This window comes from Haematobia irritans, chromosome 2, assembly GCF_050003625.1.
Source record: "Haematobia irritans isolate KBUSLIRL chromosome 2, ASM5000362v1, whole genome shotgun sequence".
NCBI classification, from domain to species: Eukaryota; Metazoa; Arthropoda; class Insecta; order Diptera; family Muscidae; genus Haematobia; species Haematobia irritans.
In genome coordinates, this window is record NC_134398.1 from 9948573 (window position 1) to 9975961 (window position 27389).

General features: G+C 26.6%; 1 protein-coding gene across 5 annotated transcripts in view; it reads right to left on the minus strand.

The window, feature by feature from the left end:
• Nucleotides 1-27389, minus strand: part of LOC142223414 (serine/threonine-protein kinase GA29083) — a 98642-nt gene that overhangs the window by 62055 nt on the left and 9198 nt on the right. The window contains exon 1 of one of the 5 annotated variants that reach the window (XM_075293311.1): nucleotides 2246-2265. The exons of the other annotated variants lie outside the window; for them this stretch is intronic. Coding sequence (XP_075149426.1) covers nucleotides 2246-2250 — 5 coding nt within the window. The 5' untranslated portion in view covers nucleotides 2251-2265. Of the gene's footprint in view, nucleotides 1-2245; nucleotides 2266-27389 lie in introns of those variants that run through there. 5 annotated transcript variants of the gene reach the window in all.

Below are 27389 nucleotides of genomic sequence, written 5' to 3' on the forward strand. Positions count from 1 at the left end.
GAATTGAAAACTTGTTTCCAATTTGCTTCGAATTTTGACGAGAAAAATCAAAAATTATATGATTTTTTTTTTTTTTTTTGAAAAGTACAAATGATTTATTTACCCGTGATGACGACCCCATATTTGCTTCTAGATATTCGTTTGCGAGAACATAAATTTTGAAATGTATATACTACAACATGTACTAGGGCTGTCGTTCGCGATTAATCTCGTTCCGAAATCCCGGGATTTTCGAGACGGGGTTAATCTAGAATCTCGGGATTTTTTATTGTGAATCCCGGGATTTTTGGGATCTCGAAGAAACATTAAAATTCAGCATAAACGACCAATACATCAGTGACGACTGTGAGAGATGTTTTTCATCTGCATCTTATATCGACATTCACATTAGGTTCGAAGTCTATTAAAAGTGAATTAGAAATCTCTTGTTTATAAGGCATATGACGGTTGAAATTTAGTTAATGCGCCGTCCACATTAAAAGCTTAAAGGGTGATACGGTTAAAATTTGGTCAATATAAACTTGACGTATTTCTTTCAATTTTGCATTTAAAAACCTGAACACCCCTCATTTTGAAGGTGTGTGTGTAGAATGTTGCTCCTATTTTGATTTTGGAATTCACTCTTCAGTTGTCAAAATGCCGTCCAAGCAAGAAGAGCAGCGTATCAAAATTTTGCTCGCGCATCGCGAACATCCGAGCTACTCGCACGCAAAGATGGCAAAATCGCTAAAAGTTGCCAAATCAACCGTTACAAATGTAATTAAAGTATTTGGGGAACGTTTGTCGACAGTCAGGAAGTCTGGATCGGGGGGAAATCGAAAACCGGAAGCCGCTGAGACGACAAAGAGAGTTGCTGGTAGTTTCAAGCGAAACCCTAACCTCTCTCTCCGAGATGCCGCAAATAAGCTGGGTGTATCGTCTACAACCGTGCATCGAGCCAAACAACGAGCCGGACTATCGACTTACAAGAAGGTAGTGACTCCAAATCGCGATGATAAACAAAATACGACGGCCAAAGCGACGAAGTTTGAATGGACGACGAAACCTACGTCAAAGCCGACTACAAGCAGCTTCCGGGACAGGAGTTTTATACGGCAATAGGAAGGGGAAAGGTAGCAGATATTTTCAAGCACATAAAACTGTCAAAGTTCGCAAAGAAATATCTGGTTTGGCAAGCCATCTGTACCTGTGTTTGAAGAAACACGGTTGTTCCGTACTGTTTTGGCCGGATTTGGCATCTTGCCATTACGGTAAAAAGGCCATGGAGTGGTACGCCGCCAACAACGTGCAGGTGGTTCCCAAGGACAAGAACCCTCCCAACACGGTAGAGCTCCGCCCAATTTAGAAATACTGGGCTATTGTCAAGCGGAACCTAAAGAAGACCAAAAAAAACTGCTAAGGACGAGCAGCAGTTCAAGGCAAACTGGCTTTCTGCGGCGAAGAAGGTGGACGAGGTGGCTGTACAAAATCTGATGGCAGGTGTCAAGCGTGAGGCCGGCAATTCGGATTTGGAAAAGCGAAAGCCTAACTGAATATTTTTCCTGAATTTTATACTAATTTAACTTGAAAAAGAAATTTAATTTGATTTTTTAAATAAACGATTTCGCCGATATACACGCGTTTTCCCTTGACCAAATTTTGGCCGTATCATCCTTTAAAATTCTTTACAAACACAGATATTGCGACCGGAAAATCTTAGTCTGGACGGCGTATAAAGTGGATTTTGGAAGTTTAATGTGAATGAGATATAAGATCTCGTATAACTGATAAAACTTTGGATGCCTTGATATTTTTAAGAGGTTACTTAAAATGATGAAGTATAATAGGAAATCTTTAAAATCTTTTGTTGAGTACGAAAGCAATATAAAATAGCATTTTAATTTATTTTTGTGTTCATATTTTTACGTTTTTTGTTAATAAAATTCAATTAAACCAAATTGGCTTAATGTACCACCATTTTTTTTTAATTCTGTAGATTGTTATTACTCAAAATTACCGAAAAAAAATTACGAAAAATCGCGGGATTCATATTTTTTTAAACCTCGAATACCGGGATCTATAAAAATCTATTCCGAATGATAGGCCTAGTATTGACACCATAATTTTATTTGCTGGATTAATACAAATCGGGTAATACATGAAAATCGTTATTATATCTCTGACAAAAAAAATATATATCTAACTAAATTCTCAAACTGAGCGAATTCAAATTTCGTGTTAGTTCAATTTGTGATTTTATACTTACAGCATTTGTATGTACCATAGAAAAGTTCATCATAAAATTGTACTAACCTGCAAAATAAAAAAGAGAGGAAAAATTTGTAAAACATAACGAACTAAATAAAATAATTCAAAAAAAAAGTATGAAATATTTTTCAAAAATAATTCGTGCCATTTTAATTTATCTATTTATCTTCTATTCATATGCTCAAGTAGATACTTTGCATATGTCATCATTTATAAACTCACAACATTTCCACAATAAGTGGTTGGCTGGCTGGTGTAAATATATTATCTAAAAACCTTTGTGATGGTGGGTCTATGTTAAACGTCTGGCTTTTGCTTTCTATAAGCGGTGGCCATAGCAAAGGTTGATACGTATTTGCCATAATATAGCGAAGATCATACCGTATCTATGGTATGTTCTGTTGGGTGCAATTAATACATACTTACCAATGGCCATAGCCCCTCATTTTTGTTATTTGCGTTTTATTTTCATAACATATTACTCCCCTATAGTAAGTTATATTTAAACATTTAGCACTTTCTCTGGTAATATGGAGAAAGTAAGGTAATAATAATGCAGGTTAATTAATATCTTTGTGAAAAGATTTATGACAGTGTCCTACCAAAGTTAAATAAAATGAAATCAGAATCAAATTTCCGATAATTAAAATCTCCACTTACGACTATAACAACTTTTCAAAAATTATGCAAAAATCGCTTTTTACGAAAGTAAAAATATAAACCTCCATGTTGCTGCTGAATGTTTGGTCATTGCATTTAAAGGCAATAGATGTAGTATGACATTAAGAAAATCTATACGTGTCTTACTGAGATACTCACAAAGACATCAAACTCTCACCGTGGTGCAATGGTTAGCATGCCCGCCTTGCATACACAAGGTCGTGGGTTCGATTCCTGCTTCGACCGAACACCAAAAAGTTTTTCAGCGGTGGATTATCCCACCTCAGTAATGTTGGTGACATTTCTGAGGGTTTCAAAGCTTATCTAAGCAATGTGGAAAGCCGTTCGGACTCGGTTATAAAAAGGAGGTCCCTTGTCATTGAGCTTAACATGGAATCGGGCAGCACTCAGTGATAAGAGAGAAGTTCACCAACGTGGTATCACAATGGACTGAATAGTCTAATACATCGGGCTGCCACCTAACCCACCTAACCATCATACTCTCATTTTTTCTAAAAATCGCTAATCTATTGGAGAACTGATATGCTAGCCCCCAGACTAAAGCACATTATCCCATTATACTGCTAACCGAAGTCATGTGTATACAGAAAAAATGTTGCCCTAAGACTTCTTGGTCATTCTTACTATTTTTGGGAATCCTACGAAAATGTTTTGCTTTAGTTGAATTTTATAGCCACGTTTGAGACATACTTAAAAAACGGAAAATTTCATTGGGCTGTGGCAAATTTCGAAAAAGTTGCTATAATAATTTTTGAAAAAATGTACCATAGATAATTTGAATGAAATGTAAATTTAATTTTAAAATTTGTTATACAACTGATCTCATTATCATTCCGTTAGCAGAGAATGAAGCCGCCGAAATCACGGCGCCAATTTTAGGCCAGGCCGAATCTTATGTTCCCTCCACCATGGATTGCGTAGAAACTTATACGAAAGACTGTCATCCACAATCGAAATACTTGGGTTGTGATACCTTAAAACTTCTTAACATCGTTTTCTAAATTGTGAGTTAGTCCATACGTGGTATATATTAGACAAAAAAGTTATGTATAGTTAAGTCTACAAATAATTACGAATCGATATGGACTTTTTGCACGGTACGTAGAGAGCCAGAATTGAAATATGGGGGTCGTTTATATGGGGGCTATATACACGCTCACAAAAAATCGCTTCTGTAACATATAGTCCCAAACATATTTTGCTTCAAGCATATATATTTTTGGGTATTGCCCAAACATTTATATGTTTGATCTCTTCCAATATATAATATGTTTGAAAGCATATTGGTCTAAACAATATATGTTTGGGTAGTCTAAGTTCCAAACATTTTGTATTTTTGCATCCAAATTCAATAATGTTGTCTTCCAAAAAACAATATGTTATTATGTGAACATATAATATGTTTGGAAGCATTTTGCACCCAAAAATATTATATGCTTAAAAAAATTCTCCCAAACAATATTGTGCTCAAAATTTTATTTATTTATTTATATATTTACAATCATAATGAATTATGAAAATAAACAGGTAATATAGGTGCTAACAACATAGGTTTTCGACCTGAATGCTCAAAATTTTGTTTCTGCCCAATTGTATATTCCCCCACATCTTTCTCACTTCCACGAGATTTTTTAGTTCTTAGCACATTTTTCAAACAATACAAACATTGTAGAAGAAATTATTCAATTTTATGATTTTTGTTTTTATTTTAATTTTACCTTTTGCCGGACGGGGATTCAAACAGCGGACCACACAGTTTGTAAGGATCAAAGAAGTATCTGATCAATTGACCAAGGAAAAATAAAATGTTAATTTTGTAATAACAAGCAACAATCACCAACTTAATTCAATATCGCTCCCAGTTAAATAGCGCTCCAAGCTACTAAACACATATATGTTTATAGGCTATTTCTAAATTAATATATGTTTGCATCCAAGCATATTATATTTACAAACATTTTATGTCCCAAACATAATATGTTCTAACATATTAACATATATGTCCCAAACATGTTATGCTAGTTTATGAACATTATATGCTTGCACTCAAAAATATTGTGTTTAAAAATTTGTGTTCCAAACATATAATGTTTATAGCCAAACATATGAAAAACAGTCTTTTTCATCCGTGTACAATTATGAACTTGATATGGACCAATTTTTGTGTGATTGGAAATCGATTTATCTGAGGGATATATATAAGTATAGACCGATATGAACCTAGTTAGGCATGGTTGTTAACGACCATATACTAGCACAATGTACCAAATTTCAACTCACTCGCATGAAATTTGCTCCTCCAAGAGGCTCCAAAACTAAATCTCGGGATCGGTTTATATGGGGCTATATATGATTATGGACTGATATGGACCACTTTTAGCATGGTTGTTAAATATCATATACGATCACCACGTACTAAATTTCAAGCAGTTCGGATGAATTTTGCTTCTCCAAAAGGCACCGGAGGTCAAATCTGGGGATCGGTTTATATGGGAGCTATATATAATTATGGGCTGATAGGAATCAATTCCTGCATGGTTGTTGGATACCATATACTAACATCACGTACCAAATTTCAACCGAATGGGAAGAATTTTGCTCTTTCAAGGTGCTCCGGAGGTCAAATTTGGGGATCGGTTTATATGGGGCCTATATATAATTATGGACCGATATCTACCAATTTTTGCATGAGTGTTTGAGGCCATATATTAACACCACGTACCAAATTTCAACTGAATCAGATGAATTTTGCTTCTACAAAAGGCACCGGAGGTCAAACCTGGCGATCGGTTTATATGGGAGCTATATATAATTATGGACTGATAGGAACCAATTCCTGCATGGTTGTTTGATACCATACCATATACTAACATCACGTACCAAATTTCAGCCGGATCGGATGAAATTTGTTTCTCTTAGAGGCTCTGCAAGCCAAATTAGGGGATTGGTTTATATGGGGGCTATATATAATTATGGACCGATGTGGACCAATTTTTGCATGGTTGTTAGAGACCATATACTAACACCATGTACCAAATTTCTGCGGGATCGGATGAAATTTGCCTATCTGAGAGGCCTCGCAAGTCAAATGGGGGGATCGGTTTATATAGGGGCTATATATAATTATGGACCGATGTGAACCAATTTTTGCATGGTTGTTAGAGACCATATACTAACACCATGTACCAAATTTCAGCCGGATCGGATGAAATTTGCTTCTCTTAGTGGCCTCGCAAGACAAATTTGGGGGTCTGTTTATATGGGGGTTATACGTAAACGTGGACCGATATGGCCCATTTGCAATACCATCCGACCTACATCAATAACAACTACTTGTGCCAAGTTTCAAGTCGATAGCTTGTTTCGTTCGGAAATTCGCGTGATTTCAACAGACGGACGGACATGCTTAGATGGACTCAGAATTCCACCACGACCCACAATATATATACTTTTTGGGATCTTAGAGCAATATTTCGATGTCCTACAAACGGAATGACAAAGTTAATATACCCCCCATCCTATGGTGGAGAGTATAAAAAAAAACATTTTTCAGATTTAATATCTAAATAATGTTTAATTGACGGCCACATTTTTGTCGAGATGAGCCGTCATGATCGGTGGCGACATTGACTTACCTAAAATCCACCGCACCACACGTAGTAGACATAAGTCGTTTTCTGGTACTACTTATCATACATACAACTATTTAACTTTTTAATGGTCAATTATTATTGAGACAAATTTATGCAAAATCAATCGCGTTCAGTAACAAAAAATAGAGTTTCTCTTACCACCGATAAAAACGAGTCTACTCCTAATGAAAACATATCGCAATTGAAATTGGATTAAAATAAAATTTGCAAATTACAGATGATTAAAATGTTTTCGCGTTTCAAAATGAATTGAGTTATATTGAGTCATTGGACGCGATCATTCGTACATACTTGATGACAAGTAATTGATCAATCATTTTGGCAATTTGCCAACAACACCACACTTCACAATTCAGCCTAAATTTGCATGAACAAATAACTTACTCACTAACTTCAAGTTTTAGTTTTATTTTCCATTTTCCCACATAATCGTAAAATGTTTTGTTATTTTGTTAGTATGCTCATATCATCCCAACAAATCATTGCTTCAATCAATCCATAATAAATTCGTTCATATTGGCATGGTTGTATGTATGATGATTTGGAGCCGTTGAACTGCTTCTACTTTGGCAAATCAATAAACTTTCACTCAAAAACGTTGTACTCTACTATTCGAACTGAGATTGTTTTTGTTTTGTTATTTTTTTCTATACTTTTGTTTAGTATTATTTCTCTTTATCGTATGCTCTTTTTCTCAAAAAAAAAGAAACAACTTAAGAAAGTCATTATTGGTGCAAAAACAAAAACAAACTTCAAAATGCCAAATGGCACCAACTGAACTAAGCGTTAAAAATGAAAACAGGGGCGAAAGAAGAAGAAGAAACAGAAACAACAACAACTACAAGAAAGCCAATTATCAAATGATGACGACGTGTATACCCTCCACCACACCACATCTTGTTTATGGTTGTGTACTCATAGTAGTTTCATTAAAACACAAAAAGCCCACAAAAAAGCAATTTGAAAATGCTATTGATGAGCAAAAATAATTACCCATATATTCAAATATGAAAAGCACTTCAAGGAAAGTTTATAATAAAAAGAAATTATAATATTAAGGCCGAATTTCTCATAACCCGCAGAGAGGGAGAACATTTAACTAAGAGATTGCTATAAAACTACTGATGCTATCATAAATGATCAATTTTTATCTATTATTTATATTTTAAATTCTTTATAACGCGTTGAAAATCTGCACTATCGATATGTAAACGAAAAAGTCGTGCCTTTACAGTAGGAAAATAATACACGGACGAAAGAGACTGTTTTTTCTAGGCTTGGAACCACGATTGCCACTCGGGCCAAAAATAATCTACCAACATTCGGAGAAAATTTTACCAGAAAACTACCAAACAAAACAAATCTTCTTTTGGAAACTTTTATCTCTATAGAAAATTGTGTCAACATTTTAATTCTATTAAAAATTTTGTTAAAAATTTATTTCTATGTTATAGATAAATTTGTCAAAAATTATTTGACAAAAAAATTTGTCAAAAATTTTGTATTTCTATAGAAAATTTTATTTCTATAGAAAATTGTATTTCTATAGAAAATTTTATTTCTATAGAAAATTTTATTTCTATAGAAAATTTTGTCAAAATTTTACTTCTATAGAAAATTTTGTCAAAATTTTATTTCTATAGAAAATTTTGTCAAAATTTTATTTCTATAGAAAATTTTGTCAAAATTTTATTTCTATCGATAATTTTGTCAAAATTTTATTTCTATAGAAAATTTTTTCAAAATTTTATTTTTATATAATTTTTTTTAAAATGCTGAAGAAGTCACAGCGTCAGAACGGGTTCTATAGAGTCTACCACGTTTTTATGGAAGTCGTAAAAAAAACAAACACCAAGAAATCGGATACAAATTGAATAAAAATATTATCGTCCAGGCACAATTTTATTTCTATACAAAATTTTGCAAAATTGTATTTCTATACAAAATTTTGCAAAATTGTATTTCTATACAAAATTTTGTCAAAATTTTATTTCTATAGAAAATTTTGTCAAAATTTTATTTCTATAGAAAATTTTGTCAAAATTTTATTTCTATATTTTTATAGAAAATTTTGTCAAAATTTTATTTCTATAGAAAATTTTGTCAAAATTTTACTTCTATGGAAAATTTTGACAAAATTTTATTTCTATGGAAATTTTTTGCAAAATTTTATTTCTATAGAAAATTTTGTCAAAATTTTACTTCTATAGAAAATTTTGTCAAAATTTTATTTCTATAGAAAATTTTGTCAAAATTTTATTTCTATAGAAAATTTTGTCAAAATTTTATTTCTATAGATAATTTTGTCAAAATTTTATTTCTATAGAAAATTTTGTCAACATTTTATTTCTATAGAAAATTTTTTCAAAATTTTATTTTTATATATTTTTTTTTTAAATGCTGAAGAAGTCACAGCGTCAGAACGGGTTCTATAGAGTCTACCACGTTTTTATGGTAGTCGTAAAAAAAACAAACACCAATAAATCGGATACAAATTGAATAAAAATATTATCGCCCTGGCACAATTTTATTTCTATACAAATTTTTGCAAAATTTTATTTCTATAGAAAATTTTGTCAAAATTTTATTTCTATAGAAAATTTTGTCAAAATTTTATTTCTATAGAAAATTTTGCCAAAATTTTATTTCTATAGAAAATTTTGTCAAAATTTTATTTCTATAGAAAATTTTGTCAAAATTTTATTTCTATATTTCTATAGAAAATTTTGTCAAAATTTTATTTCTATAGAAAATTTTGTCAAAATTTTACTTCTATAGAAAATTTTGTCAAAATTTTATTTCTATAGAAAATTTTGTCAAAATTTTATTTCTATAGAAAATTTTGTCAAAATTTTATTTCTATCGATAATTTTGTCAAAATTTTATTTCTATAGAAAATTTTTTCAAAATTTTATTTTTATATAATTTTTTTTAAAATGCTGAAGAAGTCACAGCGTCAGAACGGGTTCTATAGAGTCTACCACGTTTTTATGGTAGTCGTAAAAAAAACAAACACCAAGAAATCGGATACAAATTGAATAAAAATATTATCGTCCAGGCACAATTTTATTTCTATACAAAATTTTGCAAAATTGTATTTCTATAAAAAATTTTGCAAAATTGTATTTCTATACAAAATTTTGTCAAAATTTTATTTCTATAGAAAATTTTGTCAAAATTTTATTTCTATAGAAAATTTTGTCAAAATTTTATTTCTATATTTTTATAGAAAATTTTGTCAAAATTTTATTTCTATAGAAAATTTTGTCAAAATTTTACTTCTATGGAAAATTTTGACAAAATTTTATTTCTATGGAAATTTTTTGCAAAATTTTATTTCTATAGAAAATTTTGTCAAAATTTTACTTCTATAGAAAATTTTGTCAAAATTTTATTTCTATAGAAAATTTTGTCAAAATTTTATTTCTATAGAAAATTTTGTCAAAATTTTATTTCTATAGATAATTTTGTCAAAATTTTATTTCTATAGAAAATTTTGTCAACATTTTATTTCTATAGAAAATTTTTTCAAAATTTTATTTTTATATATTTTTTTTTTAAAATGCTGAAGAAGTCACAGCGTCAGAACGGGTTCTATAGAGTCTACCACGTTTTTATGGTAGTCGTAAAAAAAACAAACACCAATAAATCGGATACAAATTGAATAAAAATATTATCGCCCTGGCACAATTTTATTTCTATACAAATTTTTGCAAAATTATTTCTATAGAAAATTTTGCCAAAATTTTATTTCTATAGAAAATTTTGTCAAAATTTTATTTCTATAGAAAATTTTGTCAAAATTTTATTTCTATATTTCTATAGAAAATTTTGTCAAAATTTTATTTCTATAGAAAATTTTGTCAAAATTTTACTTCTATAGAAAATTTTGACAAAATTTTATTTCTAGGGAAATTTTTTGCAAAATTTTATTTCTATAGAAAATTTTGTCAAAATTTTAATTCTATAGAAAATTTTTGCGAAATTTTATTTCTATAGAAAGTTTTGTCAAAATTCTATTTCTATAAAAAATTTGGTCAAAATTGTATTTATGTAGAAAATTTTGTCAAAATTTTATTTATGTAGAAAATTTTGTCAAAATTTTATTTCTATAGAAAATTTTGTCAAAATTTTATTTCTATAGAAAATTTTGTCAAAATTTTATTTCTATAGAAAATTTTGTCAAAATTTTATTTCTATAGAAAATTTTGTCAAAATTTTATTTCTATAGAAAATTTTGTCAAAATTTTATTTCTATAGAAAATTTTGTCAAAATTTTATTTCTATAGAAAATTTTGTCAAAATTTTATATATATAGACAATTTTGTCAAAATTTTATTTCTATAGAAATTTTGTCAAAATTTTATTTCTATAGAAAATTTTGTCAAAATTTTATTTCTATAGAAAATTTTGTCAAAATTTTATTTCTATAGAAAATTTTTTCAAAATTTTATTTCTATAGAAAATTTTGTCAAAATTTTATATATATAGACAATTTTGTCAAAATTTTATTTCTATAGAAATTTTATCAAAATTTTATTTCTATAGAAAATTTTGTCAACATTTTATTTCTATAGAAAATTTTGTCAAAATTTTATTTTTATATAAATTTTTTTAAAATGCTGAAGAAGTCAGAGCGTCAGAACGGGTTCTATAGAGTCTACCACCTTTTTATGGTAGTCGTAAAAAAAACAAACACCAATATCTCGGAGACAATTGAATAAAAATATTATCGTCCTGGCAAAATTTGCGGATAGCAATAAAATTGGTATAGACCACCAGATGAAGAATACCTCTTAATATTTAATATTTTTATTCTATCTCACAATTGTCAGTGAAAGTTAGATCAACTAAAATTATATTTTATAACAAAAGATTTGATCGAAATACAAAAAATTCGACGTTGAAAAATCTATTAATGAAAATTCTAATAAACAAAATTCTGAGGTACATCAGCACAAATCTCTACCTTCTGAGGTCATATAAGTGCATGTCGGACGAAAGATCTTAATCTAAATCCGATATCAACCAAATACTATTAAATGTACAAATAATTTTTTATAGTAAAACTAAATATAATTTTTTGGCTTCTAAGGGGGTTAGTTTTCTTATTAACTAAAATACATACATTTAAAATAATCAGTTAAAGTTATAGCCTAAGTCGGGTATGAGAAATTGTACCCAAATGGTTGCCCATTGTATGAAAGATCATGTGGGTTATGGGTAATTTCATGAAAATAATATTTCAATTACGTTCAAGTATTTTTGAAATAAAACAGACTAATCAAATCTTTTTAAAAATAAACCAAGCGTGTGCCAATGAAGAAACCAAAATAAACCATCCAACAAACCCACACATTTTAAATCTTTGCAAAACAAAGCAATAGCTAATGTATCTGCTTTTGACGTGTTCGCGTGGTGCCAATACGATCAGACATTGGTCAGTAGGTGGAGAAGCGGCTATTAGTCATGATTTTAAGTTTAAGCAGATGTTGACATATGCAAAATGTTAGAGCAATAGAAGTCTATAGAAAATAAAAAAATTTTCTATATGAATAAAATTTTGACAAAATTTTCTATAGAAATGAAATTTTGACAAAATTTTCTATAGAAATAAAATTTTGACAAAATTTTCTATAGAAATAAAATTTTGACAAAATTTTCTATAGAAATAAAATTTGGACAAAATTTTCTATATAAATAAAATTTCGACAAAATTTTCTATGGAAATAAAATTTTGACAAAATTTTTAGAAGACGAGCTTTGGTAGCTAAAGTTCAATGAATGGCTCAAATGTACACCTTAGAACAATTAGTAGAAAAGGTACATACTTCCTTAATGAGATATTGCATTTATTGCCCCCAGAAATTTCTGGAGAACAAGCTTCCACAACAAATAGTAATAAGGCTCTCCAAAGCAATAGCTCAAGAAATAGATTTGTCATGAGCATTTGCCTATAGGTTCGTTATATTCAGATTTAAGAAAAATTTGAAACACTTATTTGGAAAATACGATTTAAATCAGTCTATGGTTACTGTCATATTGCGCAAGTCAGTTTTGGTGCGCACTGCTAATAGGGGATCCTAAAATACCGCTCTGAAAAGAAGTGGTTTTCAATCAAAAGATTTTAACCTATTTAACACGAATTGTGCTGTAGGTTTTTAACGCTTTTTTGGCTTGCAGTCAATAGCAAATTCTAACGCCATACAATTTCTGAATCTGGGTAAAATATTTTCAGTGTATGTATATTTCAAACATTTATATTTATTTCATTGGTATTACATCATATCGATACCGGCGTTTTTTTTTTATTTTATTCATTATAAGCGAAAAGTCTATATAACCTCCCACTGCCAACGTATATGTATACCAGTTCATTATTTGGCAAAATCGCATAAAAAAATTGTCTGACATGTAGTCTGGCCGGTAATACTTGGCATGGCGGCGTGGGTTTTCCTCAATATATTTTAAGTATATATATAAAAAAAAAACAATTTTGCAAGAATTTAAAAGGTATTTATATGAATATGCCATGGAACATTTAAATTGTGTGATTTAACATTAGATCATTTTGAGCTTGAAAGATAAAGATGATTATTGTACATATATAGAATATATAGAAATTAAATGTTGACAAATTTTTCCATAGAAATAAAATGTTGACAAATTTTTCCATAGAAATAAAATTTTGACAAAATTTTCAATAGGAAAAAAAATTTGGACAAATTTTTCCATAGAAATAAAATTTTGACAACAGTTTCTATAAAAATAAAATTTTGACAAAATTTTCTATAAAAATAAAATTTTGACAAAATTTTCTATAAAAATAAAATTTTGACAAAATTTTCTATAAAAATAAAATTTTGACAAAATTTTCTATAGAAATAAAATTTTGACAAAATTTTCTATAGAAATAAAATTTTGACAAAATTTTCTATAGAAATAAAATTTTGACAAAATTTTCTACAGAAATAAAATTTTCACAAAATTTTCTATAGAAATAAAATTTTCTATAGAAATAAAATTTTGACAAATTTTTCTATAGAAATAAAATTTTAACAAAATTTTCTATAGAAATAAAATTTCAACAAAATTGTATATAGAAATAAAATTTTGACAAAATTTTCTATAGAAATAAAATTTTGACAAAATTTTCTATAGAAATAAAGTTTTGACAAAATTTTCTATAGAAATAAAATTTTGACAAAATTTTCTATAGAAATAAAATTTTGACAAAATTTTCTATAAAAATAAAATTTTAACACAATTTTCTATAGAAATAAAATTTTGACAAAATTTTGTATAGAAATAAAGTTTTGACAAAATTTTCTATAGAAATAAAATTTTGACAAAATTTTCTATAGAAATAAAATTTTGACAAAATTTTCTATAGAAATAAAATTTTGACAAAATTTTCTATAGAAATAAAATTTTGACAAATTTTCTATAGAAATAAAATTTTGACAAATTTTCTATAGAAATAAAATTTTGACAAAATTTTCTATAGAAATAAAATTTTGACAAAATTTTCTATAGAAATAAAATTTTGACTAAATTTTCTATAGAAATAAAAATTTTGACAAAATTTTCTATAGAAATGAAATTTTTACAAAATTTTCTATAGAAATGAAATTTTTACAAAATTTTCTATAGAAATAAAATTTTGACAAAATTTTCTATAGAAATAACATTTTCTATGGAAATAAAATTTTGACAAAATTTTCTATAGAAATAACAATTTCTATGGAAATAAAATTTTGAAAAAAATTTCTATAAGCTAAAAAAAACTCTAACAAAACTGTTGCTTTCAAAGAGAAAATTCAACTCTTCAATCAACGGACACATTACCACATGGCATGTAACTCAACCTTTACTTGTATATTGTTGTCTACAAAACATATTATAATTTTGTGAAATAAATAAAAATTTTGTCATAATTTCGGATAGCACTTTTTTTTAGAAAATAAGATATTTATGTAGTAACTAAATATGTTTACTGTGAAATTTGATGTATTTGCCTTCAAATTAAAAACAAACAAAAAATCGAAAAAAATAAATAAATAAAAAATAACCAATTTTATTCAATGTATATTATGAAAAATTTTAAACAATCTGCTTTATTAGATAACATCATTAGCTTGCCTCAAGCTCTTTTCAAATGAGAGTTAAAATTGCATTACATGTCATACACCTTAACTAAGCCAAACGTACATGTAGATGTATAGTGCACATAGAAGAATTATCTAAATTCCATCACGTTAGATATTTCGTCTTTATAGCAAATTTGTTTTTTTTTTTTAACCGTCATATGCCATAATCCTATGTGACACATACTACAGAAACCTATACATAAATACGGCAATAGTTAATGAAATGTCAGTTTACAGACAGTTATTCTGTAATGCATGCAAATAGCTCAGAGACACATATACTGATTGTCTCCCTTTTTCGCTCTCGCTCACTCTCTCTCATTCACAGCTAATCGCATCGGTCGAAGCTATAAAGTCAATGCTCTTTTTATAAGTATTTATAAAGTGTCTGATACTTTGAATCCATTTAATAGTGACATTTGTAGTATCTTTTATTAAAGAAAACAGCAATGTGTAAACATTGCATGTAGAATACAACAATTGTGACGTACTATAGTTCTATAGAATATATTCATATGTTTGTTTTTGAATATATAGGTGTGTGAAACGCGATGATGTGTTGTGGCATACGTCACCATAACCACTTGCTAGAAAATTTAAACGTCACTCTTTATAATGTATATAAAAATAAAAAAAATACTAAGAGATTATTGGACATTTCTAAGAATAGTTTAATATGGAGATATACACGTGAAAATCTAGTAAATTTTGTCCAAGTTGCTTTGTTATATGAATTTTCGTCAATATTTTATTATTGGATTTTTTATTGGATTTCTTTTTTTTCTATAATTTTGTCAAAATCTTTCTTTGCTATAATTTTGTCAAAATCTCTTTACTATAGGAATTTTCACGAAATTACATCATCTCATAGAAGAAAAAATTTACTAAAAGTAAAGAAAAAAATCATTGGCGCCAAATCATGACCATTTTAACCATATAGTAGTTCATTCTTACTATTTTTGGGAATCGTACGAAAAGTTTCATTTGTTTTAGTTCATTTTGAACTTATGTGTACGGTCATTGAACTTTATACTCACGTTTAGTTCATAAAATTTATGAGACATACTTAAAAAAAAAAAGATTTCATTAAGCTGTGGAAAATTTCGATAAAAATAATAAAATTTAACTACAAGCAAATAATTTTTTTCCAATAAAAATAAGTTAAATTTAGCGTTAGTTTAACTACGGAAATTTTTTTCTGTGTAGAAATTTGAATAAAATGTCTTTGCTATATAGGATTTTTTATCAAAATGTATATTTGTTTTAGATTTGTACAAAATTCTTTACTATTGAAAATTTTGTCGAAATTTTCTTTTTATAGGAAATTTTGTCGAAATCTCCTTTTTATAGAAAATTTTATCTAAATTTCTTTTTATAAGAATTTTTTTCGAAATTTGTTTTTTGTAGGAAATTTTGTCGAAATTTCTTTGTTATAAGATTTTTTTTTTTTCAAATTTCTTTGCTATAGGAATTTTTGGCAAAATTTCTTTGCTATAAAAAATTCTGTCAAAATTTCTTTGTTATCACGCAGAGAAGGAATATGATCACCTCAAACATGTTTCAAGAGCAAAATGTTATTTTTGTATGGTGACCATGTAACATATTTGTCACTAAAATGTTATTTTATCGTCAAATATAACCTGCTTGCCGAAATCAGATACATGATTTCCGAGAAAATAACATGGTTGCGAAAACCATGTTACATGGTCACCACCCAAAAATAACATTTTGCCCTTAAAACATGTTTGACGTGATCATATTCCTTCTCTGGGTGATAAGAATGTGTGCCAAAATTCTTTGCTATTAAAAATTTTGATAAAATTTTGTTAAAATTTTTTGTTATAGGAAATTTTGCCAAAACTCGGTTACTATAAGAAATTTTTTTCAAAATTGCTTTTAGAAAATGTTATCAAAATTACTTTTGTTGTATAAGAATTTTTATCAAAATGTATTTATTATAGATTTTTCCTTTTTGTCAAAATTTCCTTGTTAGAGGAAATTTTGTTAAAATTTCGTATACGAAATTTTATCAAAATTTGTTTGTTAAAGGAAACAATATTTCTTTGCTATATATGAGTTTTATTCAATATTTATTTTTTTAGAAGATTTTACTAAATTTCTTTTTGCTATAGGCAAATTTGTACGAATTTTATTTATAGGAAATTTTTTAAAAATTCAGTTGCTATAGGAATTTTTTTTAAAAATTACTTATAGGAAATTTTCCCGAGAGATCTAATTTGATAAAATTAGATATGAATATATTCGAAAAATGGTAAGATCTAATCACATCTAATTACTATAGAATTAGATCTGATCAGATCTCAATATTGGCCTAGATCTAATGTCTTAGATATCACAATGGACTGAATAGTCTACACACAAAATTGTTTTCTGATTCAATCACGAAATTAATTAATTGATCCAATTAAGTTTTTAATTGGAATGTCTTCAATCGCAGAAATGATATTATCAATTAAAAAAATAATTGAAGGTCAATTAAAAATTAATTGATACTATTAATATTTGTGATTGATTTTTGTTCCAATTAAAAAATTTGTTGAATCAATTAAACTTTTAATTGAATATTTTTTAAAACTCAACTAAAATTTTAATTGGAAATTTTTTTGTGAAAATTTTTTCCGTGTAAGTGAGCCTGAAACTTAATCTGGCTGCCACTTTAACCTTAATGTCTTAGATATGATTATATCTATCCCTTTATATAGTTGGATATGATGTTAGATCTCGTCATATGTGGAATTATATATAATCATATTTAATTCGGTCTCATCGTATCTAGGTAATTTTGCTTAGATATAAAGTGGCCAATTTTGAGATCTAATCATTTTACACGGGTTGTCAATATTACTTTGTTGAATAGGAATTTTTATCAAAATGTATTTGTTATAAATTTTTCCAATTTTTTTAAAATCTGGAAATTGTTATTAATAATTGTTATTTTATTATTTAATATTAATTATTATTATTTTAATATTTTTCTATTACATACAGTACTGAGACCAAGACCTTGAAAATCCATATGGCTTTCTCATCAAATTGTGATATAGCTGTCATATTATTTTACTTAAAAGATGTAAATCTCTTCAAAACACATATATCATAATTATTATCATAGCGTGAAAAAATAAATTTCATCACGATGAAAACAATTGTATACAAACTTATGCATTTTTTTTGTCAAAAAGAAACGTCAAATCCCACTCACATTGACAATGTCATTATTACCAAAGATTGTCATATAAAAAAAATGTCAGTTGACTTTGTAATATATTATCGCAGCTTCAGTGAATAGACAGATATATGATATTGTTTATTATCGCAATGTGATGAAGATGGGAAAAAGGGAAACAAAAGACAAACTCAATGGTATTGTCAACAATGATGAAGTTGTGCAAAAATAAATCCACAAGGGAAATAAAAGATATTAGCATAAAATAAGAAACCTTATTTGTAGTAAGACTTTATATGATGAAAATATATATATATATATATATATATATATATATATATATATATATATATATATATATATATATATATATATATATATATATATATATATATATATATATATATATATATATATATATATATATATATATATATATATATATATATATATATATATATATATATATATATATACATATATATATATATATATATATATATATATATATATATATATATATATATATATATATATATATATATATATATATATATATATATATATATATATATATATATATATATATATATATATATATATATATATATATATATATATATATATATATATATATATATATATATATATATATATATATATATATATATATATATATATATATATATATATATATATATATATATATATATATATATATATATATATATATATATATATATATATATATATATATATATATATATATATATAATTAATGAATGAATTAAAAAAAATATACGTTATATAAAGTACTACAACGACAATTGTAATAAATCAAATGAAATATCGTAAATGAATGCATCGATGCAAACATCGATTAGGAAGATATAGTTGGTTATCTATTTAACCCTTTGATATCGTAATAAATGACCTAATTTCAATTAGAATTTATGGAAATTAATACATAGTACGATTTAACTATTTCTGTTTGTCTGACTGCAGTTACAGTTTTGCAAAAGTAAGACGTAGCTTACGTATGGTTAACTAATTTATCCAATAGAAAACCTATTTAAGCAAAGAATCGACAATAAGAATCGGCCGATTTTTGTTTCGCCAAAAAAAAAAAAACGCTTCGGTCCAGCTCTAATCCTTATGTTCAATATTCTTTATTTATTTATTCTATATTTATTAGTTCTATTTAAAAAAAAAATCTCAAAATACACCAATTATAATACAATAAAATTTGTTTACATTTTTATTTAAAACAAAAACCAAAACCACACACAACATTTTGATGCCAAAGTGTTTAACACAAAAATATAGCATCAAATGCAAACAGCTGTTGAAATTTGATTTTTTTTCTCAGCCTATGAAACTATCAAGCACATCCAAGGCAACAGATGTTACGATTGTATCGAATTGCAATGTAGACTAACAATAGGGGGTGTAGAGGGGGAATTAAAAAAAAAACTTATTCAACTCGGTCACAGTTATTGCATACACGAATAGCAAGAAGAAATATGCAACCATGTCAGATTAACACGTCAAGAAATACAAAGAGGCGAAATTTTCTATAGAAATAGAATTTCGACCAACTTTTCTACAGAAATAAAATTTTGACAAAATCTTCTACAGAAATAAAATTTTGACAACATTTTCTATAGAAATAAAATTTTGACAGAATTTTTTATAGAAATAAAACTTTCTGCTAAATTTGCTATAAAAAAAAACTTTTAATAAAAAATTCTATAGAAATAAACTTTTAATAAAAAATTCTATAGAAATAAAATTTTGACAAAATTTTCTACAGAAATAAAATTTTTCCAAAATATTCTATACAAATAAAATTTTAACAAAATTTTCTATAGAAATAAAATGTTGGCAAAATTTCGTATAGAAATCAAATTTTGACAAAATTTTCTATAGACATAAAACTTTGTGCAAAATTTGCTATAGAAATAAACTTTTAATAAAATATTCTATAGAAATAAATTTTCACAAAATTTTCTATAGAAATAAAATTTTGCCAAAATATTCTATAGGAATAAAATGTTGACAAAATTTTCTATAGAAATAAAATTTTGCCAAAATTTTCTATAGAAAAAAATGTTGCAACATTTTCTATAGAAATAAAATTTTGCATATAGAAATAAAATCTTTCTATAGAAATAAAATTTTGCAACATTTTCCATAGAAATACAATTTTGACACAATTTTCAATAGAAAAAAATTTTGCAACATTTTCTATAGAAATAAAATTTTGGCGGAAATTTCTATAGAAAAAATTTGACACAATTTTCTATAGAAAAAAATTTGACAAAATTTTCTATAGAAATAAAATTTTGACAAAATTTTCTATAGAAATAAAATTTCGCCAAAATATTCTATAGAAATAAAATTTTGACGAAACTTTCTATAGAAATAAAATTTTGACAACTTTTTCTATAGAAATAAAATTTTGACAAAATTTTCTATAATAATAAAATTTTGACAAAATTTTCTATAGAAATAAAATTTTGACAAAATTTTCTATAGAAACAAAATTTTGACAGAATTTTCTATAGAAATAAAATTTTGGCAAAATTTTCTATAAAAATAAAATTTTGGCAAAATTTTCTTTGTAAATAACATTTTGGCAAAATTTTCTATAGAAATAAAATTTTGACAAATCTTTTATAAAATAAAATTTTGGCAAAATTTTCTATAGAAATAAAATTTTGCCAAAATTTTCAATAAAAATAAAATTTCGGCAAAATATTCTATAGAAATAAAATTGTAATTCGTTTTTTTTTGTTATTGTTTGTTTTCTTCTTTAATCATTGATGTTGTTTTTGATTTCAAACTTATTTCGGCAAAGCCCTATAGACTGCACGATGGTTGGATGGACGCACGTTTCGGAATTACCACATCCCTCATAAAAAAAATTGAACAAAATTTTCTATAGAAATAAAATTTTGGCAAAATTTTCTATAGAAATAAAATTTTGACGAAATTTGCTATAGAAATAAAATTTTGACGAAATTTTCTAAGAAATAAAATTTTGACAAAATTTTCTATAGAAATAACATTTAGTGCAAAAAATTTTTTTATAAATAAAATTTTGGCAATATTTTCTATAGAAATTAAATTTGACAAAATTTTCTACAGAAATAAAATTTGACAAAATTTTCTATAGAAATTAAATTTTGACAAATCTTTTATAAAATAAAATTTTGGCAAAATTTTCTATAGAAATAAAATGTTGGCAAAATTTTCTATAATTTTTCTTTTCAATGACTCTATTAATCATGTTTCTTAATCTAAATCTGTCCATAAAGCTCGATTTTCTTGGTTTTCTTCTTTAATCATTGTTGTTTTTGATTTCAGCTTAAAACCAGGCATTGACTAAACTACAAGTGTAGCTTAAATAACAGAGGGAAATACTGTTTGTCAAATTTATTTGGGCAAAGCCCTATAGACTGCAAGATGGTTGGATGGACGCACGTTTCGGAATTACCACATTCCTCATCCAAAAACAAAAAATTGACAAAATTTTCTATAGAAATAAAATTTCGCCAAAGTATTCTATAGAAATAAAATTTTGACGAAATTTTCTAAGAAATAAAATTCTGACAAAATTTTCTATAGAAATAACATTTTGTGCAAATTTTTTTTTATAAATAAAATTTTGGCAAATTTTTCTACAGAAATGACATTTTGGCAAAATTTTCGATAGAAATAAAATTTGATAAATCTTTTATAAAATAAAATTTTGGCAAAATTTTCGTTTTTGTTTTGTTATTGTTGGTTTTCTTCTTTAATCATTGTTGTTGTTTTTGATTTCAGCTTAAAACCATGCATAGACTAAACCTACAAGTATAGCTTAAACAACAGAGGAAAATACTGTTTGTCAAATTTATTTGGGCAAAGCCCTATAGACTGCAAGATTGTTGGATGGACGCACGTTTCGGAATTACCACATTCCTCATCAAAAAAAAAATTTAACAAAATTTTCTATAGAAATAAAATTTTGGCAAATTTTTCTATAGAAATAAAATTTTGGCAAACTTTGCGCAAAATTTTCTATAAAAATAACATTTTAGCAAAATTTTCTATAGAATTAAAATTTTGACAAAATTTTTTATAGAAATACCATTTTGACAAAATTTTCTCCAGAAATAAAATTTTGACAAATTTTTCTATAAAAATAAAATGTTGTCAAAATTTTCTATAGAAATTAAATTTTGGCAATATTTTCTATAGAAATAAAATTTTGACAAAATTTTCTATAGAAATAAAATTTTGACAAAATTTTCTAGACAAATAGAATTTTGGCAAAAATTTCTATAGAAATAAAATTTTCTGCAAAATTTTCTTTATATTTAAATTAAAATTTTGACAAATTTTTTATAGAAATAAAATTTTATCAAATTTTTCTATAGAAATAAAATTTTGGCAAATTTTTCTATAGAAATAAAATTTTTCTATAAAAATAAAATTTTCACAAAATTTTCTATAAAAATAAAATTTTCACAAAATTTGCTATAAAAATTTTCACAAAATGTTCCATAAAACTAAAATTTTGGCAAAATTTTCTATAGAAGACTTTTTTGTTTGGTAGGTTTTTGGTAGAATTGTTTCCAAATTTTGGTAGATATTTTTTGGCTTGAATGGCAACCGTGCATGTAAGACATATGATAAGTTTAAGATATTTTTAAGGGTATAAGAGCTGTTATTGTCCATTTCTATTGAGCGAAGAAAAACTGTTGACACATTTCTATATATAGATTTTTTCATATTTATGCAATATACATATGTTGATGCAGATAAACATTTATTTTTTGCAATAGCTCACATTAAGTACACAATACTCTCATATATTTCCATGATGGCGATGACGCCAACTCATCTTTATTAAGACAACAACTCAAATAGACTTGTACCCCCCACCAAACCACTTGCTGAAGATGCAAAATCTAGGAAAATAAGAAAATAAGAGAGAAAAATTAAATGCCAGACATTTTGAGATACATTTCATATACAGTGAGGTGAGGTGAAATGTTTTATTCTTAAATAAAAAATGGATTGAAATTAAACTGAATCGACTTGAATTAAACTTTTTGAAGAAATCATAATGGAAATTCGTCCTTCACACAAACAAGAAGAGATTCGATAATTTGTTTTCGAAAGATAAATAATTGCGCAATAAAATCATGGATGCTCGATACGGCAAATTTTTCATCCATTGTCTACTAGCTAAAATTGGTAGGTCCAGGTCCTCCGAAAACGTATATCACTTAGGATAAAAGAAGTATTACCTGAACTTGATCGTCGATTGAGATAAGGTCGCCAATTGATATAGCTGATAGGGATTTGCTCATATTTTATACGACGTGTGATGCCTTTGCATATTTCAAAGCAATGTTTAATGCTGTCGTGTTTGCTGTAAGTGCATGGAGCATGGATGCAAAAATACAATAAAATCAAGTGGGTTTGGATCACGGTTGCCACTCAAGCCAAAAATAATCCACCAAAATTTGGAGAAAATTCTACCAAAAACTACCAAACAAAAAATGTGGAAATTTTATTTTTATAGAAAATTTTGTCGAAATTTTATTTGTATAGAATATTTTGAAAAATTTTATTTCTATAGAAATTTTTCTCAAAATTTTATTTGTATAGTAAATTTTCTCAACATTTTATTGCTATAAAAATTTTGTTAAAATTTTATTTCTATAGAAAAGTTTGTCAAAATTTTATTTCAATGGAAAATTTTGTCAAAATTTTATTTCTATAGAAAATTTTGTCACAATTTTATTTCTATAGAAAATTTTGTCAAAATTTTATTTCTATAGAAAATTTTGTCAAAAATTTATTTTGATAGAAAATTTTTTCATTATTTCTATAGAAAATTGTGTTAAAATTTTATTTTTATAGAAAATTCTGTCAAAATTTTATTTCTATAGAAAATTGTGTTAAAATTTTATTTTTATAGAAAATTGTGTTAAAATTTTATTTCTATAGAAAATTTTGTCAAAACTTTATTTCTATAGAAAATTTTGTCAAAATTTTATTTCTATAGAAAATTTTGTCAAAATTTTATTTCTATAGAAAATTGTATTAAAATTTTATTTTTATAGAAAATTCTGTCAAAATTTTATTTCTATAGATATTTGTGTTAAAATTTTATTTTTATAGAAAATTGTGTTAAAATTTTATTTCTATAGAAAATTTTGTCAAAATTTTATTTCTATAGAAAATTCTGTCAAAATTTTATTTCTATAGAAATTTGTGTTAAAATTTTATTTTTATAGAAAATTGTGTTAAAATTTTATTTTTATAGAAAATTGTGTTAACATTTTATTTTCATAGAAAATTTTGTCAAAATTTTATTTCTGTAGAAAATGTTGTCAAAATTTTATTTCTATAGAAAATTTTGCCAAAATTTTAATTTTATAGCAAATTTTGCCAAAATTTTAATTCTATAGAAAATTTTGTCAAAAAGAAAAATTTGTGGAAATTTTATTTCTATAGAAAATTTTGTCGACATTTTATTTCTTAGAAAAATTTGTCGAAATTTTTTTCTATATAGAAAATTTGGCGAAATTTAATTTCATAGAAAATTTTGTCGATTTTTTTTTCTATATAGAAAATTTTGCAAAATCTACCAAAACATCAAGAATTCTACCAATCTACCAAACAGTAAAAATTCTACCATTTTTAGAAGAATTCTAACAACTGTGGCAACCGTGGTTTGGATGTGACTTTTTCCTCATAGTCTACCAGCGTGAAAAATACCAAATGAGTACGGTTTGGATGCTCGAAACGATGAATTTTACCTTCAATGTCGATAAGCTAAAACTAGTAGGTCCAGGCCCTCCATTTGGGATAAAGTTACAAAATAATTGTTCTGATATTTTTAGACAGAGATAGGTGTTGCCAGTATTCCGGAATTTTCCCCAAATTGGGGATATTTTTTCGTGGACGGGTACATGGGGATTTGGTGGATAATTTCCATAAATTTGGCAATTTTTTTTAAAATCCGTTCATTATAATAAATAAGGTTTGTAATAATGATTGTCATGAAATTCTGTTATTGCAACATTATACAAGATACAAAAAGAGTGCAAAAGAAGCTTTTAGGCTGGAAACGGAAACCGGATTTTATTTTGGGGACCCAAGTGCTAATTTATAATTGTAATCATCTAGTTTAAGACATTGTGAAATCATTTCGTCAGGACTCGGGCCTAAATTTTACTCTCTCATCAGTGTTCGTCACTGATTTGGATAATACCATGTATGTCGGAAATGAGCATTTTTTTCATGTAACACCCACTTACCACACTTTTGATATCTTCCCCATAGCTTTTAAACGGTCAAAAATTTTTGTTGTGCAACATTTAATATTGCTGCCATTTGCTTTTGACCCAAAGTGCCATCTCCATCCAAGTCGACGTCTTCTAACTTTTTGGTGGTCTTCCACGTTCCTCATTTCTCATATCAAAATCATTATTTCTGAACCGTTGAAACCATCGTTTGCAAAATTCGACATTTTTAACACGATGAAAAAATATGATGTTGTCTGTTCAATGATTTGATGTATAGTAAATATTTTTCATAGATGTTATAGCAAAACAAACAAAAAATTAATAAGGGCTCGTTCACAACAAATGTTCTCTATCGAGATATTTGTATCTTGACGCTCACTTCATACCGGGTATATCCCATAAATATAGAAATAATGAAGATGGTTCATCTTCATATTTATTTACCGCCCAATTTTATTATTTGGGTATATAGAAATAAATTTTCGTCCATAAATACATGTGGTGACCGATCTGCCATTTTCATTTTTCGAACATTTGAAAGACAATCACTGGTCTCCTGGTTTTGTGTTTCGAAATCTTGATTTTATTAAAGCTCGCGAGCTGGTAAATTTTATATTTTTTCAATTTTTGAATTATTACCGATATTCTACCACAGATCCTATTTCTTTATTTATTTTTTCATAAATACTTGTGAAAACTTTATTGGGAAACTTTGTGAGGAATTTTATTTGGGGATTTTTGGCGACGAAAGCATTCAAATTTGGGGAGAAGAGCCAGAAAAATACTGGAACAAAAATAATTTTTTTAAATTATTTTTGTTCCACCCTATTAAATCTCATTTATGATATGACAAATGCAAGACATATCCAAGAGGAGAAATGTGGTATGAGTATGGAGGTTTGTCTGGACGCCCATGTGAAGAGATATATAACAACAATAACAATAACTGATTATTAACACACTCTAAGAAATGAAACGTTTATCTAATTATAAGCTAATAATGCATAATTAATGCATATAACTTAATTAGTATAATATACATATTAGAACCTTTATTCCACAAAGTGCTAAATTGACTGATTTTGGGTATATCAATATGCAATCGATATTAAAAAAAAAGTCAGACAAAGAATGACATAAATATGGCAAAGGATATTAAAACAGTCCAAAAACGTCATGATTCACTAAATGCCATATAAAATTGTTAAACACAAAATTTTTGTTTTCCTCCAATCTGCAAAACAATTGTCTCTTCTGGCAAATTATAATTTCCGATTTAGCATATTATGGTTTGGAGGTAGCGGAATACGTATGAGTACATGAGGTTGTGGGTATATGCCTATTACCATAAACTTGTTTGTTGACATTTCAATTCGACCTACACAAATAGACAGAAATAATTGACTTCTATTTTGCATACACATCCATAATTAGCATTATCATTGCTTGCCTCATGAATCATAGGAAGCATGAAGATTGTAAAAATAAAAGTAAATCAAATTAAAAAAATCCATACAACCTGTTTTGAGGTAATTTAATTTTTAATTCATTTTTTTAATGTTTTGGATTTTATATTGATGTATTTTAGGATTGACATACAAAATTTATGGAATTCAATTACATGACGGGTTTTTAGTAGTTTTTTCCACTCACTCCAAACAAAAACAAAAAAGCCTGACCTATGCCAATAACCGCAAACGAAATTACATGAAGTTTTTGAGACGACATTACAATATTATTAAATATTTGCTTGGCTTGAACTACATTGTAAAATAATGCTGCGAGGATTCTCCGATAAGTACTTGTGGTGATTACGATTATAATAAAAAGTGAAACATTCTCGAAATTGAGAGACTATCATATTGGTCTGATTACTCTGCGATAAGATGAGCTATAACCACGTTTCCCACCGTTGGTAGAATTCTACAAAAAATGGTCGACTTTTTACTGTTTGCTAGATTAGTAGAATTCTTGATGTTTTGGTAGATTTTGCAATTTTTCTATAGCAATAAAATTTTGACAAAATTTTCTGTAGAAATCCGATTTTGACCACATTTTATATAGAAAAAAAATTTTGACAAAATTTTCTATAGAAATCCGATTTTGACCACATTTTATATAGAAAAAAAATTTTGACAAAATTTTCTATAGAAATAAAATT